This window comes from Rhipicephalus microplus, chromosome 4 (genome assembly GCF_043290135.1).
Source record: "Rhipicephalus microplus isolate Deutch F79 chromosome 4, USDA_Rmic, whole genome shotgun sequence".
Taxonomy (NCBI): domain Eukaryota; kingdom Metazoa; phylum Arthropoda; class Arachnida; order Ixodida; family Ixodidae; genus Rhipicephalus; species Rhipicephalus microplus.
In genome coordinates this window covers 41,047,071-41,064,376 of record NC_134703.1, presented here as the reverse complement: position 1 = coordinate 41,064,376, position 17,306 = coordinate 41,047,071, and the positions used below count along the sequence as shown (strand labels likewise).

At 41.6% G+C, this 17,306-nt stretch overlaps 1 protein-coding gene across 7 annotated transcripts in view; it reads right to left on the bottom strand.

Moving 5' to 3' along the window:
* Positions 1 to 2,640: 2,640 nt before the first annotated feature.
* The window catches only part of cpo (RNA-binding protein), a 167,247-nt gene continuing 152,581 nt past the window's right edge, over positions 2,641 to 17,306 (bottom strand). For 6 of the 7 annotated variants that reach the window (XR_012894878.1, XM_075892610.1, XM_075892608.1 and 3 more), the window contains 2 exons: positions 16,841 to 16,948; positions 2,641 to 12,762 (listed from right to left, as the gene is read on the bottom strand). Coding sequence is in view for 6 of the 7 variants with exons in the window: in XM_075892610.1 (XP_075748725.1) it covers positions 12,748 to 12,762; positions 16,841 to 16,948 (123 nt within the window). In the remaining variant the exon portion in view is untranslated. The remainder of the gene's footprint in view (positions 12,763 to 16,840; positions 16,949 to 17,306) is intronic. The other variant, XM_075892613.1, reaches the window with a different exon arrangement.

The window sequence follows — 17,306 nt, the reverse complement described above, 5'->3', positions numbered from 1 at the left end:
GCAATGATAAAGTTGCCAAAATAAGAGCTAGACATAATTGACGTGCTTACCTTGAAATTGTATGTCAGGTAAAGGAAGACGCAAAGCAAAATATTTTGTTATCGCAATATAAAAAATAAGGCAAGAACGAATGAGCCAGAACCAGAGTTTACGGGGGCGTTCCCATTGGCGAACTGCTCTTACGGGCGAAATTATTTTAGATCTTCGGTTTGAAACGTAGGCACCCTTCGTGCAATTTTCAATTAGCCTTTAAATCTAGATTTGCTTAACTCACTATTGTTCGTCAGTAGCCTCCTTGCCCACGACGATCCTCATGGCCTCATTTTGGAAACACAGCTTCATTCAAGGTGTGTCTTGCAAGACACACCTTTGAAGTGATTATCTGATTAACCTAATTTCAATCATAGTGTAGTGCAGTGCAAAAAGCAGACGTCAAAAAATTGAGAGAACGAGGGCACAGCGCATTTTTTTCAACTAAAGGTTATTAGATTGGGACGCACGTTTATATTCTTGTTCTCTCGCTCGTTTGGTGTCTTTTTTTGTGCTGCACTTAACTGTGATTGACTTGCTCCAACTCGCCCAACAAGCAACGTAGCTTGATTTATTCGAAAGTATTTCTTGATGTACCCAAGCCAAAAATGCTGTCGGATACTGTCATAATTTTTCAAGTTCTACATAGCCATAGGAAGTACCCAGAGCCTTGCAGTGATGTCTGCCTCTACATCTTACCTGAACCATTACGTTTGTGTTGCACCATAGCGTCTTTTTGTATTATATTGCTTTACTTGTTTTTAGCTTAATTTCGTAAGTGCTGAGCTTACTGTACTGTCTCGCTTGTCGGATGCAATATGCGAAAAAGTAAGCTAAGGTCCTCTGTAGCAACTCATTTTGCAGGTGCAGCCTCTTCAATATCTAGCTCTTTGGATTTCAGGTGATGTGTCTGCGTCATGTGGTCTGCGTATTCAAAGGCCGCATAGAGCTGCTGTAGGTAGCACATGTTGTGCTAGCTTTGTTTAAGTTCTCAAATAATAATGAAGTCCTAAACAAGTTGTCTCACAGTGGGAGTCCGTTAAACCTTCTGTGCTGACTAAATCGCTTCCTCCAAAGACATTGCGTCAGTGCAGCTCAGTTTGAGCGTGATGAATAGATGCTACGGCCAAGAAGGACAAAAAACACAGGATGGTATGAGCGCTGTCGTTTGTTTTGTTTTGTTCTCCTTCTTGACCGTTGCATCTTTTATTCACGCTCAAATTGAGCTTCGCTAAGGCAATACCATGCTATCATGCACCAACCTGCCAAGTCAGCAGTACTCCCTACCAATCTTCTTGTGCACACTCAAGTTGAAGGCCGTATGTTAAAGGAGACTTTGCCAATTGAATAAGAGACGAAAAGTTGCTCTCTCATTGCTGCGATACCTGCGTCAATCAGGCCTATGGGCATTTTTATACTTCCTTTTCTTATTTTTTACGTATTCCTCCCATCCCAGCAACGCCTTTGAACAAAAGAATCTTAATAATTGTATGCAAAAAAAAATCCTCTTAATTTCACGAGAGGTTGTAAAATCATTTTCGAATGTAAGCTTTCTCATGCTGTGCTCAGTGATAAAGAGTCCAAAGGTCGTTTCGGGTTGGTGACAACGGCTACGTTCAAGCCAAAACTTTCACCGTCAACTTTTTTCTAAAGTTCATATTTCCGTCCTGAAACGCGGCAATCTTGCGTTATTCCTAATAATGACAACTAATAGCGACCACTTATTCAAACCGCACGGTTATGAACGAGTTAAATTTTTACAAGTAATGGTACGCAATGCAATATATTCAGACTTCATGCGTCCAAAATAAGGTCTGCATCATGTCTGCTCATTGAAAATGCTGAGCGTGTGAGACGACAGGGACAATGTCTGCAGTGCCGGACTCTAAGAACACGACGCGACGTAATAAAAAAAAACGTGATCAGATCCCTGGTACCAGAATGAAGACGCGCGGACCGCATTCCAAGTGGCCGCCTTGAGCATGGAGCGCACAAAAGACGGCGCTGCCAATCAGGTTTCTAGTCCCAGCGGGCTTCCTGTAGACGTCAGTGCTGAGCGCGTCGTAAACGTGGGCTAGCGGAGCTCCTGATCAGGGTATCCTGGTACGTGACACAAAATGTAACGCAAAGATGAACCACGCTGTCGGGGTCTTACGCCGGGCACGGTCCAATTGACTTCGCCACCTCGTCCAGAGACGCCCCTCTGTGTCCACGAGTGTTGATAAGATTTTGCCCACATTCTTTCATTCTCTTTTGATGGAGAGCTGAGTGTCACAGAGCACTCGCTTAACTTAGGTGAAGTATACTCGTGAGCAAACGAGTTGTATTTGCTACTAGCGACTGAATGAGTTCATGAGAAACAGCCTATATCGTCTTGAGACACAGATTAGGTGAAAGAAGAATATAATACTGCCCTTTGTGATACCCAGACGTCAGTAGCTGTTCTTTCTTATTTTTCTTTAACCTGTTCATTGTTGTACTATATTTCGAGCTATTTCTATAACTGGTGTCACCGATGTTCTCATGCCTACTACTTACCTGCATGTAGTCACTGCAACGCACCTTGATGCAGCCATTCATAGGGTTCATACGCGAATAATTCCTCCAGAAGACTATATATAGTTTTTTTTATTTTTTCTTACATGTCAATCACGTCAACAGTTCAAGCAGTAAGCACACACGCACACAATCCTTGAAAAACACAGTTTTGTAGCGACACAGTATTATAGCGTCAGTTTTTTTATGTCTCAGAACAGCAAAATGCAAACATGTAAGCAAACGATTACTTAATAAGGCAAATTACAGATGAGTATGCATTCAAATAAAACTCAAACTACTCTCGAAGCACAAGCTTAGTTATCGTATCTTTGAAACAAACGTTGTCCATTTGAACACTCTAAAGAGGGCAAGTTCGGTAAAACAACTAATGAACTTAGACTTATAAAACTTGTCCGAAATATTCTAGCAACCTCTAAAGTCAGTTGAACTCTTCGGAGCCATCTTTTTTTCAATACGGTGAAGCTATACAGCGACAAATCGTTCAAGGATGTTGGGCGAATTTTTTTTTTATTCTCACTCGGGCTAACAAGAAGGCCAAGGCATTACCGCAAGGAGCTCGAAAAACTCTGCATTCACATCACCACTACTCTAAGAATTCTTACAACCGCACGAAACTACAACAAACGGAAGCAATTGGAGCCATTTTTTTTTCAAACAGGTTTCAAGAAGGAATAGTATATCGCACTAGGTTATTCTTGCGTAAGTCTAAATATGCAACAAACGTGTATTCACAAACATGCACGATTACATTGCTTATTGTAGTGAATAGGCTTCACCGCCACTTCGTCTTTCATTTTCATAGAATATGGTTAGTAGAGTACGGGGTACAAACTTACTACCAGGAAACATTACAGGGCATACACGAACACGTAATGCAGCATAGAGGCATCGAACTGGCTCAACACAAAAACGTTGGAAGCCAGACTGGACGGAATCATTGCTGATGATGCGCACGCTTTGCGAGAATCCACTGCTACATGATGTCGCACATGCAACGCTTATAAGGCGAACACAGTTTCCATAGTCATAGACGCATAAAAATTGAAGAAATGCGACTCGCAAGTGAATCTTTCTATTACAATGACGCAACAATCTAAGACACGTCTATATTGCAGTGATGCCGTCGCCGCGCTCAACGCTGACGGAATGGAGCATGTGTCCACGTTTCATGAGAGCTTGGCCTTGCCTGGAGGAGCGTCGAAACGCTTCTCTCTCCACTAAATAGCTGATTTTTTTTTTCACTAGAGTGAGTGTTAGAAAAGCGGCACTGCTACTCGTGTCGATTAGCGAGAACCCAAGAGCTACATGTATGAAGCCCTTTGTTTCAATCTCGCCTCGTATTTAGTCAGCAGCCCATTCGGTGCTCTCAACGACTCGCCGAAACTCAGAAAAAGCTGCGCTTTTGTCCTTGTACCAAGACAAGCCACTTTCTCGAAGAAAAAAGAACTCTTGGGCGTACTGCCGCTCTAGTGTGACATTTGCTAGATGAACACTAAGAAGGGAGGCTAAGGCGCTGTATGGTCCGCTCGGTGTTTCAGAAGGCACAGCAGGCGAGGCTGGCTCGACTCGCGTCTCGGGTCGTTGGCTCAAACCGTAAATACACAGCTGTGTTCTTCCGGGTTTATTTGTGATATGGTAAGCTGTGTATACACCCTTTTTTTTTACAGTTAGATAATCAATGCAGCTTACGTTTCCTACTTTGTTGTGGTAGCATGGCTTGCAAGCAGTTCGCATGTGCTAGAAACTTGACTGTATATGAATGGCCCACATTTATTTTGATCAGCACTCATGAAGTCTACCACGAGACCGGATATGTTTATTTTGTTCTTCGTGTTCTTTTCGAAGTCGGGGCAAGCTACTACAGTTTATCCTATCCGCCTCTATAAAACAATAACCCAGCCCAATTTCACCCATAGCGCGATATCGCAACTGCAAACTGATATTTGCCTTCGTGTTCATGAAGTGGTTGAGCGAGAAAATCTGTAACAAAATAGAAACAAAATACACGCGTCCGGGTGTGTAGTTAGTTGTTGAGTAACACCACCTTTGCTCTACCTCGCTACATTTAAGCCTGCATGATTTCCCACGGTACTCGCAGTTTAGGCGTATGGCTAAGGTAAAATTAATACACGTAAGCTGTTTCCAAGATTGCTGAAAGTAAATATACCGTAAATACTTTTTCGCAGATATGTTGATACATGTAGTTGCACATATCGCCATGTTTAAAATGCTTTCTCGGGTCGGAAAGTGCTTCGGGCCCAGCTTGTAGAATCAGTGCTAATTACACTTCGAGCCACGACTCGCCTGCTTAGTGAACTTCATGTAGAGGGTTATCGGGTTCAGGCGTATCAAGTTTCAACACGTATTTTGTCAGAATTTGTCGCTCAGAGAGGCGTGTCGTAAGAAAATCTTCACGATTTATGGGAACTCGTGGGAAGAACTGTCCGGTTAGCTCGACCTGGGAACAAACTGTGGAGAGGAGAACAACACTTACGTCAGTAGAGCTTGCATTTTCCGGTGTTGGGAAGGGCACAAACGGCGTCGAAATATATATCTAGCAAATGTTTCAATCTCAATGCTACGCACTATAAGCGTCTGGTTTGTACAATGCAGACTTGATGCCGCTCCATTATGGTCCTCGGACATGTCCAGCGTTTATCACTGCTGCCGAACTCTAAAAGACAACTTGTGTCGCGTGTTGCAATACGCGAAAAGCCTGAAGCTCCATAAACAATTTTTATTTATGCATTACAACGGCTGATGTACTAAGCGTCTGTTGAACGAGTGGGGCATCTTCGATATCGTGCATTACGGTTCGATAAATTATTTTTATAGTTATGAACTTATGGCAGAGGCACTGGTTACGACATTTCACGTCGTACGTGCAGTTCTTTGTTTTACTGTAAAGAACGCCTTTTGCGCTGGGATTGACTGTGCATTGGGTGCGTTTACTTTCCGTCTAAATGTGCCATGCAGTTGGGTGTTGTTGAGACGTCAGTATTTGTTCGTATTTTTTAAATATTTGTCAGCACAAGTATTCAAACTCCACAAAGAGTGTCCTTGTAACAGGTGCGAAACACGTGGACTTCAACGCGACCATTTTGATGCTTTCTTTTCCCCTTTGCCCACGCACTGCCCCGTCGAAATGAGGAGCGTTCGTTGCTATTACAGCAAAGCTCTTTACAAAAATGCAAAAGTTTTTGTCTCCCTCAAGGCATCGGTTAGGGAAGGAATAGGACAAGAACGTGCGAACGAACAGACACGACAGCATGCGGAGGCTACGAGACGAATCTTGCAAGAGGCCTACCAATTTGTTTCATGATATGTATCATTCTTTAAGCGTTCGGACGCTTGAAGTTTTTCAGTTCTATACAGTGCCGTGAATATGTCATTGTCTCCTAGAACACCAACACCAACTAAGCGTACACATTCGTGACAGCTACGGGGACTACTACTCTATCGTATTTTTTTATCCTACATGCCAAAGTGATAATAGTGTTCTTAGGGCACGAGTAAGGTTAACAAACGGAGCGCCATTCTTCACAAGACTTCTCTCTTGACACTGTACAAAATATTTGCTTTGCATCAATATTTGCATCATTAGACAGTTCCGCGTCACCATCGGACTAGACACCAAGTACGACACTATGCACAATAAATTTGGACATTATTATAGGTTATATCGAGATACGGAAAAACAAATGATGTACGCATCACTCCTATTTTATTTATTTTTTTAATCTTGAATCGCCGTTCAACACGGAATGCATCTCACGCATAACTATAGTAATCACGCTGGCCATGCTTATAGCTGTAACATTATCCTAAGTGAGCGCTACAAACACTAAAGAAGCTTGTCATCGTCGTCAATTGATTGTACGACTGCCACAAACCCTACCATAGGAGCATCACAACGACACTTATGCATATACAGTAGCCTCGGCCAGAGTTCCATCTACTTGCCAGAGCCTATCCAGTTCACACAATGTAGCTTCATCCTGTTTGATCAGCAATGTAATAGCCCCACACAGGCGCTACTTACGGACATCTTCGCAGCGCAGCAACTTGATAATTACTTTAAAGGGGCGCTAAAGCGATGTACAAAATCAGTTTAGGCAGACAATTTATTTCGTCTGAAGTTTATTGTTATTAGTTGCAACATCATAGATTAATTACTGGAATATAAAATGAAGGTCAAGCTTTCATGATTGAATTTCTCGACGGAACGCCAGAACGTGAGTGGCACTGTGATGTAGCGAAATTCAAAACCATTTCGGTTGTTTTGCCCACATTGATTCAATAAAGGTTTATGAAACTTGCTGTAATTCGACTTTTATGTCGCTTGGAACACAACGTAGGTAGTTTTTAGCGACAAAAAATTACGTAAGCCCTAGCAGATGCCTTAAAAACCTATGACATTGTGGCGAGCTGAAACTTGAAGGCGACGTCCCAACCTGCATGTAATTTTTTCGTGTCTCCTTGCCTTATCAGTGCTGCTTTCGTTATTATGAAAATTCAAATTTAATAAAAGCATGAGAAAAATTACTGTTCACTCGCCATCACCAAACACATTATATATCCTGAGTACATTGCTAAAAAAACGTTAGAATAACACAATCAAACGTTGCAGCTGTAGGCGGAATTGGAATAGCTGAAATAAGCTAAAGCAAACTTTATGTGCATTTTGCAGATATTCCTAATAACACTATCTGTCTAAACGCAACTTCCAGTCGACTTATTTTACTTTTTATTTGGACAGTGAATAATATAAAGTAAACTTTCTATTAGACAAACTAAACTGCGTAAAAATCGTGAGAAGGAACATCCATAATAAGTGTCATCATTAACTAAGATTAACTAACTGAGATGGTGAAATGATTGTCTTCTGATTTAGTGGCGTACAAACAGTCAGAATTTCCAGCAATATTGGCGACCATTTGAGGACGCTTGTCTTCAGATGGGCCTGAATGCAGAAGAAATTGACTCCATATAGAATTTTATAATCGTTGTATCCTTTCGGGACTTCGTAAATGTTCTCATCTATGTCGTGGTTCTTATACTACTCCTAGATAGTGCCGCAACGTTTGATGTGAACCATGAATTTTTTTCAGCAAATCCTAAGGCGTAGCCTGGAAGAGCAAGCGCTTCGAAAGATGATGAAATCATGTTTGGGGTTAGGTTAAAAAGCCTTGCGTACTTACATTATCCATAGTCAACGTAACTTGTCCCTATGCAAGTGTATTTCACAGACCCGATTTAACTTTCACGAGAGCAATAACCTTCATGTCCATTGGAAACATTGTATTCTCCACAAAATACTTGCTTCGCCCACTGTGTGTGTCCTTGCAAAACTTAAACACTAAAATTTTATAATGCAGAAAGCGACACCATAGCTCTAACGTTGGTCAGTATATGGTAACTATAGGGTCGATAAATTTTCTGCTTTTGCTACGATAAGAATGCGTTAGCAATTTCATAGTGTGGTCCCATCAAACCGGCTGTGCACTGCTTCGCGTACTTGCATATTTATATGTTCACATCGACCGAGACAAAAATTGCTGCGCACACATACCTCTACGTACCAACGGCTATGAAAAGCTTGAACTTCTTGCTCTCGCATATTTAGATGCGCTGGGGTTGTTACAAAATATGCTTGCATACGTTGACGAGCCACTGATGCCCCCTTGCAACGTCTTTGTATCGTCGCAATTAGGTGGTTCGCGCCACCTAATTTTCTACTATCTCGTAACTTCGTCATTTCTACGTCAATGTCAACGTCAGTTTGCATTTTCTTAATGAATACGTCGCAAATAATTGGCCTGAGAACAAGTTAGAGAATCCTAGAACACGTCGTCGAGAAATATTCCATCTCACAGTCCTGGAAACACCAGGGCTTAACAGAAAAGGCTATTTTACCGGAAACAAAAATCGCAATACAGGCTAATTTGTTTTTCAAATTTGCTTGTTGAATAATTAGAACCTTCGATCAAACCTCTCTTAAAATAGGTTAATATTACTCTGCCCTACTTTTTTTATGGCCGTCCATGCTATCTTAATTAACACCATATTTTTCGATATTTATCGTTGTCACTATTACATTGTCATCGCTAAAGTATTATGCAAGTATTCATTACGAAAAATACAATGAGAAAATGGTGACCGTAATTTCCGGAATGTTTTCATGGTACAAAAATTGTGAGTAACGGTAAATCGCCTTAGTACGACATCATTAAATATCTCTATTTTCCTCTTAGACGTATTTTTACATATATTTTTTTAATAACAGGTTACGTTAATGTAGTTTTCCGCTATATATCTACCAGAGCGTACGCTCATGACAATGAATCTGCGTGGCATTGAATGTATTCACTCTAGTCGGCATAATACTGAACTTGTGTCCTAGGTTTCCAGATGACGTTATAGTACCACGAACTTTCATCGTCAGCCCTCATTTTAGGCTTTTGTTGGCTAAGAGAGACAGTAGCAGTACCTACGCTTTAGAACTGTGCACGTAGACATCACGTAATCGTAGTGTTCAACGTAGTAGATTTATCTAAACGCTGCCAGCTCTATTGAAAATATGTTTTTTTTCTGAATTTTTAAGCGATGCATTTCAATAAATTGCATATTGCGTTGGGAAACTTCAGAAAAGTTTCTTTATTTCCTGCCATATAAGCATTGCATATTGAATTGAGCTATCCTGCGTACATGCTATGTTGAACGTCATAATTGAATCATCCAGCGTTAAAAAAAATTTCTCAACATTAAGTACAGGCCATTGTAGAACTGCTGAAGATAGCTCTCAGTGCTTCTGTTGAGGATGCAGTGGTCGTCAGAGTCTAATGTCAGATAGGATTCTGGGAAAAAAAAATTGAGCTAGCAAGGACTGAGATAATTTGATACGACTACAGTGTGAAGATATCTACAGGCAGGCTTGCTGTATCACCCCTTGGGAGATGATCTACCACTTCACACTTCAAAGTGCCAGGGACACGTGTCAGAGCCACACATCATGCCTGATGTGTGACCACTCATCAGCCACACACCATCTATTGAACCAACCATGATCAGTGAGTAATACATAAACCTCACCACTTGAGCTAAAATCGCGCAGCTATTTCTTAAAGGCTGAGCTCATTAGACAATAACGCTGAGGTACACGTTAACAGGGGAACGATTGCCGTGGAACTGTGGTGGCTGTCATTTAACGACCACATTCAAAGCTGTACTGCCAGGAAAGGTTCTAGAAGAAGAAGAAATGAAGCAGAAGGTGCCTATATGAGATGGGAAAAGCAGGCAAGTGATGACAGATGCGGCGCAAACAAGTGGTTTTTGAAGAGAACCGTTTACAAGCAAGCCGACGGCGCAGCTGTTCACAAGCTGTACTCGCGGTGACATGAAGATGGCTTCTACGCAATGCACAAACTACATGCTTTCTGAATGAAGGCGCGAGGAGGCATGCTGAAGATAGAGAGCCAGCGGAAATGTAGAGAAATCAGGTCACGGATCCGTATCCGCACGAACACGCTTTGGCAGCGCGTGCTTTTCTTAACGCAGTGCGAAAACACGTCGGAACTTACGAAGTCTCTCCAATCGAAGCCATTCATCAAGTACTCCTGTCTATGACAAAGAAATGGAGCCATTAGCTTTCTTGCAGGAGCGACCTTATTATAATCGTCATTGTGTAAAAGCTATAGACTCGAACAATGTCAGTAGTTTGGTCATATTGCTCATATTTCAACCGCTCCTAAAATTCTTCAGCCAAAGCTCCTTTCTCGTGTATTCAGTATGAATCAATGACTTTATACACTAATCATAACTTCTCCTACGTAAACGCACGTTTGTTTAATATTTCTCGTACTTCAAGCAACGGGAAAAAGTAGATCTGTATTCTAGCCAAACATTATCGGATCTTGTGCCCAACTTGGGAAACAAAATATGCCATTGAGGGTATCATTGTTTATACGTGTCTCTTTTGTTTGTTTCTTTTTTAACTCTCAGATGATGAGCAAGTAAGGATGGTAATTTCTGTCAAGCTACTCATGAGCTGACTGGAAAAAAAAAAGAAACACCGATGGTCCCTTGGTCTTCTTGAGGCACATTCTTTTTTGTTCTCTCAACCAGCTCCTCCAACAGTAGTTTTACTTGTCTGTGTTTCTACAACCTACGACACTAAACACAGGTGCCAGGTGCAGTACTCAGTTTCTTTGAACTACATTATCAACATGTGAATTTTCGCAGTGACTCGAGAATACCGATCAAAGTGATGAACTTTTGTATTCCCTGACAGGGTGCAAGTGAAGGTGCCGCGCATCTGTTGTGCGTTTGTACGACCAAATTTAAAAAGGCTCGTATACCACGCGTTCAGCAGCCGTTAACAATGTGCTAACGTGGCCGTCAATATAGGTTCTCCTTGAGCGCTGAACGCGTAGCGATAAGGCATCGTTTTTAGGTCATTTCTTTTGTGAGAAAGTGCCAGTTCAAAATGTGCTCGTCGTATATAGATCACCTTGAGCAAGATCTGACATAAATGCAATCGCCAGGTAAGCCCGACGTTGTAGCAAATGATCTTCGTGGCGCAATTTTTTTACGATCACGGTGATTTGTCACTCTTCAAGCCTGTATTGTTGGTACGGTACGATATCGTAAGGTGTCTAGATGTATTCACTGGCTTATTTTCTCGCACTTTTGATTCGAGTACACTTCGCAACTGGGCCTCGGTTACGTCGCGGTCTTTTTCCAAAGGCCGAGCGATGACGAATAATAGCACGTTAACTCACACGTCTCCCCTGCTTCGCCCGACTTCAAAAATAAGTCTTTTCAAAGAAATCTTCATCTTAAAGGTATTCATGCCGAATTTAAAAACAAAAAAGACTCAAAATCAAGGTTATGTAATTAAATAGCTTTAGTAACAAAAAATACAGTACAGAATAATCATGCAAAAAATGGTCAGAACAACTGGTAGCATATTCATTGGTTATGAATGAAAAAAATAGCACTTGTAAATTACATAACAAAACAAAACATATCAGCACGACCCAAAAGTAATGAAAATCAAATGATTATTGGTAGAAAAATGGCGTTAGTAATGAGTTTTAAAAAATACACAAGGTCAGTTGGATTCAGAGGTCACTGGGAATGTTTCTGCCTCACAAAAATACATCTCTGAAGCAAGGTATGTTACTTAAATGTATAGCTACGTTTTCCCTGTCCACAGTAGTATTTTTAAACACAGTCCGCATCCGAGTTCGGGTGCTAGCACAATAAAAACTCACACTACTATTTATATAAATTAGGCTGTAAATTTAGGATATACCTTAATGACACATAGGATAAAAATCGCCTTGCTATAAATAGTGGTTACAGTTTTTTCTTTGTACACTGTGACTAGTACAACATTGTGAACCCAATTTTCCTTGTTTTCTGTTTATTTCGGTTCAGAAAGCTGTCTCTTTGGTGTCAACATGTACTCGCGATAGCTGCGTTAGCTATCCGTACTTTGGAGTTTCCTGCAGTGTTCACAAATATCTGTTCTCCGCAGCTTTTTTTTTTTTCGAGCAAAGGATGATTCAACGCATGGCACAACCACGACAAAGGTAAGCACGAAATTTCGGGACGCACTGTATCATAAAAGACAGCTTGCAGACTTCTCTTAAAACAACAAAAAAGAAACGCTAAAAAGAAACACAAATTGCGCACTCGTACATTCTGAAAAACAATATTTCAGAGTATAGCAGGGCTTTCTGATGGCAGCCAACCTAGCGCTCTGCGCACAAAGACTTATCTAATCTATGATAGACTCATCTATCACACCGATACAGTATATCATCGTCTCACACGGATAGAAGCAGCGATGTGGCGATTCGCCGAAGCACATTAAGGTTAGCAAGACAATTAGACAATCGCGTTATACAAAGAAAAATGATAGGAAAAAACAATGACATTCACTAAACACTCATCGCTTGCCTAAATAACTCTTTTTTTTTCATCACAAACTATTTGTGCGTCTCCCGCGGGAAACGCAATTAATGCAGTGTACTGAAAATATCGTCCAAGCCTTTGGTTGCTTGCATTGCAGCATGCTGTGTACACCCCTCGAGCACACACCGAGATTCATCCTAAGGAAACTTGAAGCGTTTTCTCGACTGTTCCAGTTCATCATTCACGGGATACCTGCAGAGACAGAGCAAACCAGAAAAGCGAGAATTTTAGTGGCAATATCATTGAAAAGCGTGGCTGCAACATATGAATGATCATGATGTCAGCGTATAAACTTGAATACCTAATGGGCCACGAAATGGGTGTTTTGTATATTGTATACCTAATGTTTCGGCGTAAAAAAAAAAAAACGGTGAGCATTCTTTGTAACAGATCTCACACAAGCTGAACTTTCAAGGTGCTACGTAAGAACAATCGATCGTTTATTTAGAACACTTGTACGTGGCTCAGAGAAAACATTATTAGAAAACATTCGTATTTCTTTTTACGGCGTGAAACTTAAAACGGTTTGGCACAAGCACTTCTTAAGTTTGTTGGAAATTCGTAAAACTGGTAAGCTTGATTCCCATTCATATCTATACAATCCAGCATTATCTGTAGACAAAAGTCGCTGTATATTAATGCCGAAGAATGATTCGCCCTGAAATTGAAGGCTGAAGGACTCTTTTAGCATAAAGACTGCAAGTTTTCGATCAGTCTTCCACGTTCGCCGCCCTGCACGAAGTCTTTCCATAGACACCATCAATGTGACAATAAAACTTAAATATGACAAAACTTTTGTCGAACTGAAACTTATGCTTTCTCTTCCTCCACGTTTAGTTGAAATAGCAGCGTTGTCATTCGTTCGTGAAGCTTCTTTTCGTCATTAGTGTCTGGGACATTTTAATTGCACGGGTATTCCATGTCGCGATTGCAAGGTAATGTTTGCAGCAGCTTTGTCCGTGCTTGATGTCTGACCACGTAAAAATAGCAGCGAGAACAACAGAAAATAACGCTGCGGTATGTGCACTCCGTTCTTGAGGCCGCAACCGAGTTTCATGGAGTGCGCGCTAAATTGCGGCCCGAACATAGCTCCGCAGATGCTCCAGCAGGGCTCGTAGCGAGGCATGAAACACAGTTTTATCCACACCCTCGTCAGGAGTCGATTGGTCAAGCAGGATGAGTAAGCCCTCACCACGTGCTAAAGAAGCCTTATTTCATTAGTTGCGACTTCAGTGTTTTCTCCCGCAGTCATGCCACTTTCTAGTGTGACGACACTAAGCTCAAAAACTACCTCTCCGTGAATGCAATCACTGGTGCGTCAACCACTGTGCAGGGTATTGTATATTCTGCGCCCACTGCGAAATCTCGTTTATACGAATAATCGTCACTTTCCTTTTTTTTTCTGCTCGCTACTGCTTCGTAGATGCACTTAAACGCACACAGTGCTCCATCAGCGCAGTTTCTTAGACCTCCGGTAACATTTTGCTTCGCTTCCGCCTTCTGGAAACAGACTTGAGCGTGCGCGAAATTTTGAATTCGAAGACAGGTTCAGGAAAGCAAAACGGAAGTTCCACTTCCAGATTAGTTGTGTTACGGCATTTATATTGCATAGCAGACGAGTAAGAACGACTTGCGCGGTATGCGAAACTGTCGCAAATGAGACGCGCTTTTTCAAGTTGGTTCATCAGACGATGGTAAGATACGATAAGTGATTACAAATGCAATCTGTATCTTTGTTAGTAAAATTCACAAAATCTTGCACATGGTATCGTACATACGCTATTACCGTCAGGAATTATTGTTCTGTGCATTCCAAAACATTGCGAGTGAGCATTCGAGGAATAAAATATATTGCAAAATTTACGTTTCTGTGTCACAAAGTAGTTTGTCACTTTCCTCGCCGGATATATAATTTCAACCGGATATATAATTTCGATTGAGTCATGAAGCATGACACCCAAACCGCAACATGTGTTATTTGAAGCAAATTAGGGGCCCTATTGTCTAGACTGAAATGTATACATGATTAGATCGAAAGTAGGACGAGCCACACTCACGCTGTTACAACTAGAATATTGTTCAACCAACTAGCCCAACAATACGTTTTGAGCAGCTTTGAGCCATCAGTCATCATCATTAACATCAGCCTGGTCATGTCCGTGGCATGACGAAGGACTTTCTCGGTGATTTCCAATCCCTTCCTTTTCGTACCAGCTACTACCATCTCACAGCGATAGATTTCTCATTTCATCACGCCACCTAATTATATTTGTCATCTTCCATTGTGCTTCATTTTTTTGACATACTCTTCTCTTGAACACATAGGACAGACTACCAAGTCATAACCGGAACCTCACAGCTACCTTTGAGGAGTAAAATGTGCGATCGTTTCATTCTTCCAGTATATGCATATGGGACATTAACGTAGAAGTTAGCAATGAAACTTGAGAATTAGTTCAAGAATTTGCAATGAGCGAAGCAGTTAAAGGTGATAAGTAAAGGGTGAAGAGCGAAAGAGAGAGAGAGCACAACTTTATTGCAAGCGGAGACTGTGAGACAGTAATTATGATAACAGAGCAAACGAAGGAAACACAGCGGCAAAAAAATCGCTATCTATCAATAGGGCTGTCTGTGTTGCTGTTCCCATGTAATAGGTCCGTGAGATGTGTCCATGTAATGTGTTCGTGTCGTTGTGCCCACGTATGATGAACCTACTATCATGCGCTGCGCCTTGCCGTCCTAAACTTCTCTGTAGGTTGGTCTCAGGACTAGGGTAACCTCCCACATGTTTGGTTTATGTATAATTCCCAATAAAACGCTTTTTTCCTCTCCGTCTCACTGCTACAACCCTTGCTTCTCCTATGCACTACCTATAATTACGAAGCCCACGCTGAAACCACGTATTACCGTAATCACAGAGCAAGGTTATATCAATACATTCGCAGGGGCCGCTGAAACATGCTTAGTGAAGATATAATTGTTTCATTTATCTATTGGGTATCTGTAGCAAATGTCACTTTGTACTTGCTACTCAGGAACTTGAGCAGTTAAGAGAAATGTAGCCGAGCTATCGCAAGGGGTCAGTTTATGTCTGGTGTAAAGTCCATTATGATAGAAACTCTCGAAGCATCAACGTGTGTCTTCGTTTAAAAAAAAAAAAACATGCGAGAATCGGTGGCAAACGTCACTGCAATATCTAGGGAGAATGGAGACGGACCCTTGTTTTCTCAGGTGGTGTAGACATACAGCTTAAAGAACCACGACCAACGTTTATACGCATATACACGGGCGAGTCCGATGTAGCAATGCCACAAAGGTCGATGTTTTGAGAATGGCGGGACTTGGGTGACGAATAATCTCCGTAAACCACAGCAAAACACTTATACTCGTACGTTTCGAGCTAAAACAAAGAGCTAAGTTCAGTGTGAGTGCCGCAAAATGTTTTACGGGTAATACTCATATATACTTGCTTGTGCAGTTGCCAGAGAGAGCAGAGACTGCAACTACCAAAACTTGTCTGCACTTATAAAGTGCCCACCATTATAATTCCATCCTTTTTTTTTTTTGAAACCTACATTATTTTTGTAGTGGTGAGCTTTTCTGCATACAATCTTTTAGTTGTGATGTTGCGGAATTCCTTTACAAGCAGCCCCAAATCACTCAGGTATAGGTGCACAGTATAGCCAGTGGATCAGGGCATGCAGACTGTGAAGCAAATTGTATAATATCCGTCTATAGAGTTAGTCTAGCTTACAAGGGCGAGAATAAACTCCTGGAGTCATGCTACTCATTCAAATTTCGCCACTTTCAAAGCACAACACCCTATATGTGAGCGCATGTTTTCCGTTTGTTCATTGTTCCGCACCTGTTTAGCATGTAGCTTGTTCCTATACTGTAGTACATTTCGTTACTGCCATCAAATGCATTATAGTATAGCGGTTTGTCAAATGTGTCACATTCTTTCCTTTTATGTTCACGCCAAAGTCTGATGATATTTCTTTCCATTGTCTGATGACATTAACATAGGGAGCGAGGGAGTGTTTGGGAGAGGGGCTTTTGTGAAATCGACAGGCAGTCATGGATAAGTGAAGAGACGTCGACCATAGCACAGATGCTCACAGGCACGCTGTCAGCGCAGCCAACTTGTTTTCTCGTGGACTGCATTTAAGGCCTTCCTGCCGGATAAGGCTTCTCGGGAACATCTTTACTATGGTCCGCGTCCGTTCTTCCATCACCTTGACGTGTTCTTTCGTGGACATTGCATTCTCACCTCTCCCATCTTGTTTTTGGCGAATTCAATGCGGACTCCACCTCGATCTGAGGAGAACAGTACACAGCCCTGCAAGGCATTCATAGCATGTGTTGCAAGGCGGACGTCCTGCAAATAAGCAAAGAGAGAGCCTCGCGTTAAGCCGCAACTCAGGTTTCAAGCTCGATCGTACGCAGGCACACTGGTTGTGTAAATCGATCCTCAGAGCAACGCTGTCAACGTCACGGACGAAAGCTATCGTTTGAAATTTTATGCTAAGTGCACGAAACGAAAGGCTGTTTGTGTTCTTTGTGCACAGCGCCACTGCTGTAAGCTATACGACTCTAGTAATACATTATAATTGCCCCATCCTGTTCTTTGTCCTTTGGCACCTGCAAACTATTACATACAGGGTGTCCCACATAACTCGAGGCAAGAATTTGAAAATGAAAGACACTTCAGTGGCGAATTGAACCAAACGCGTACT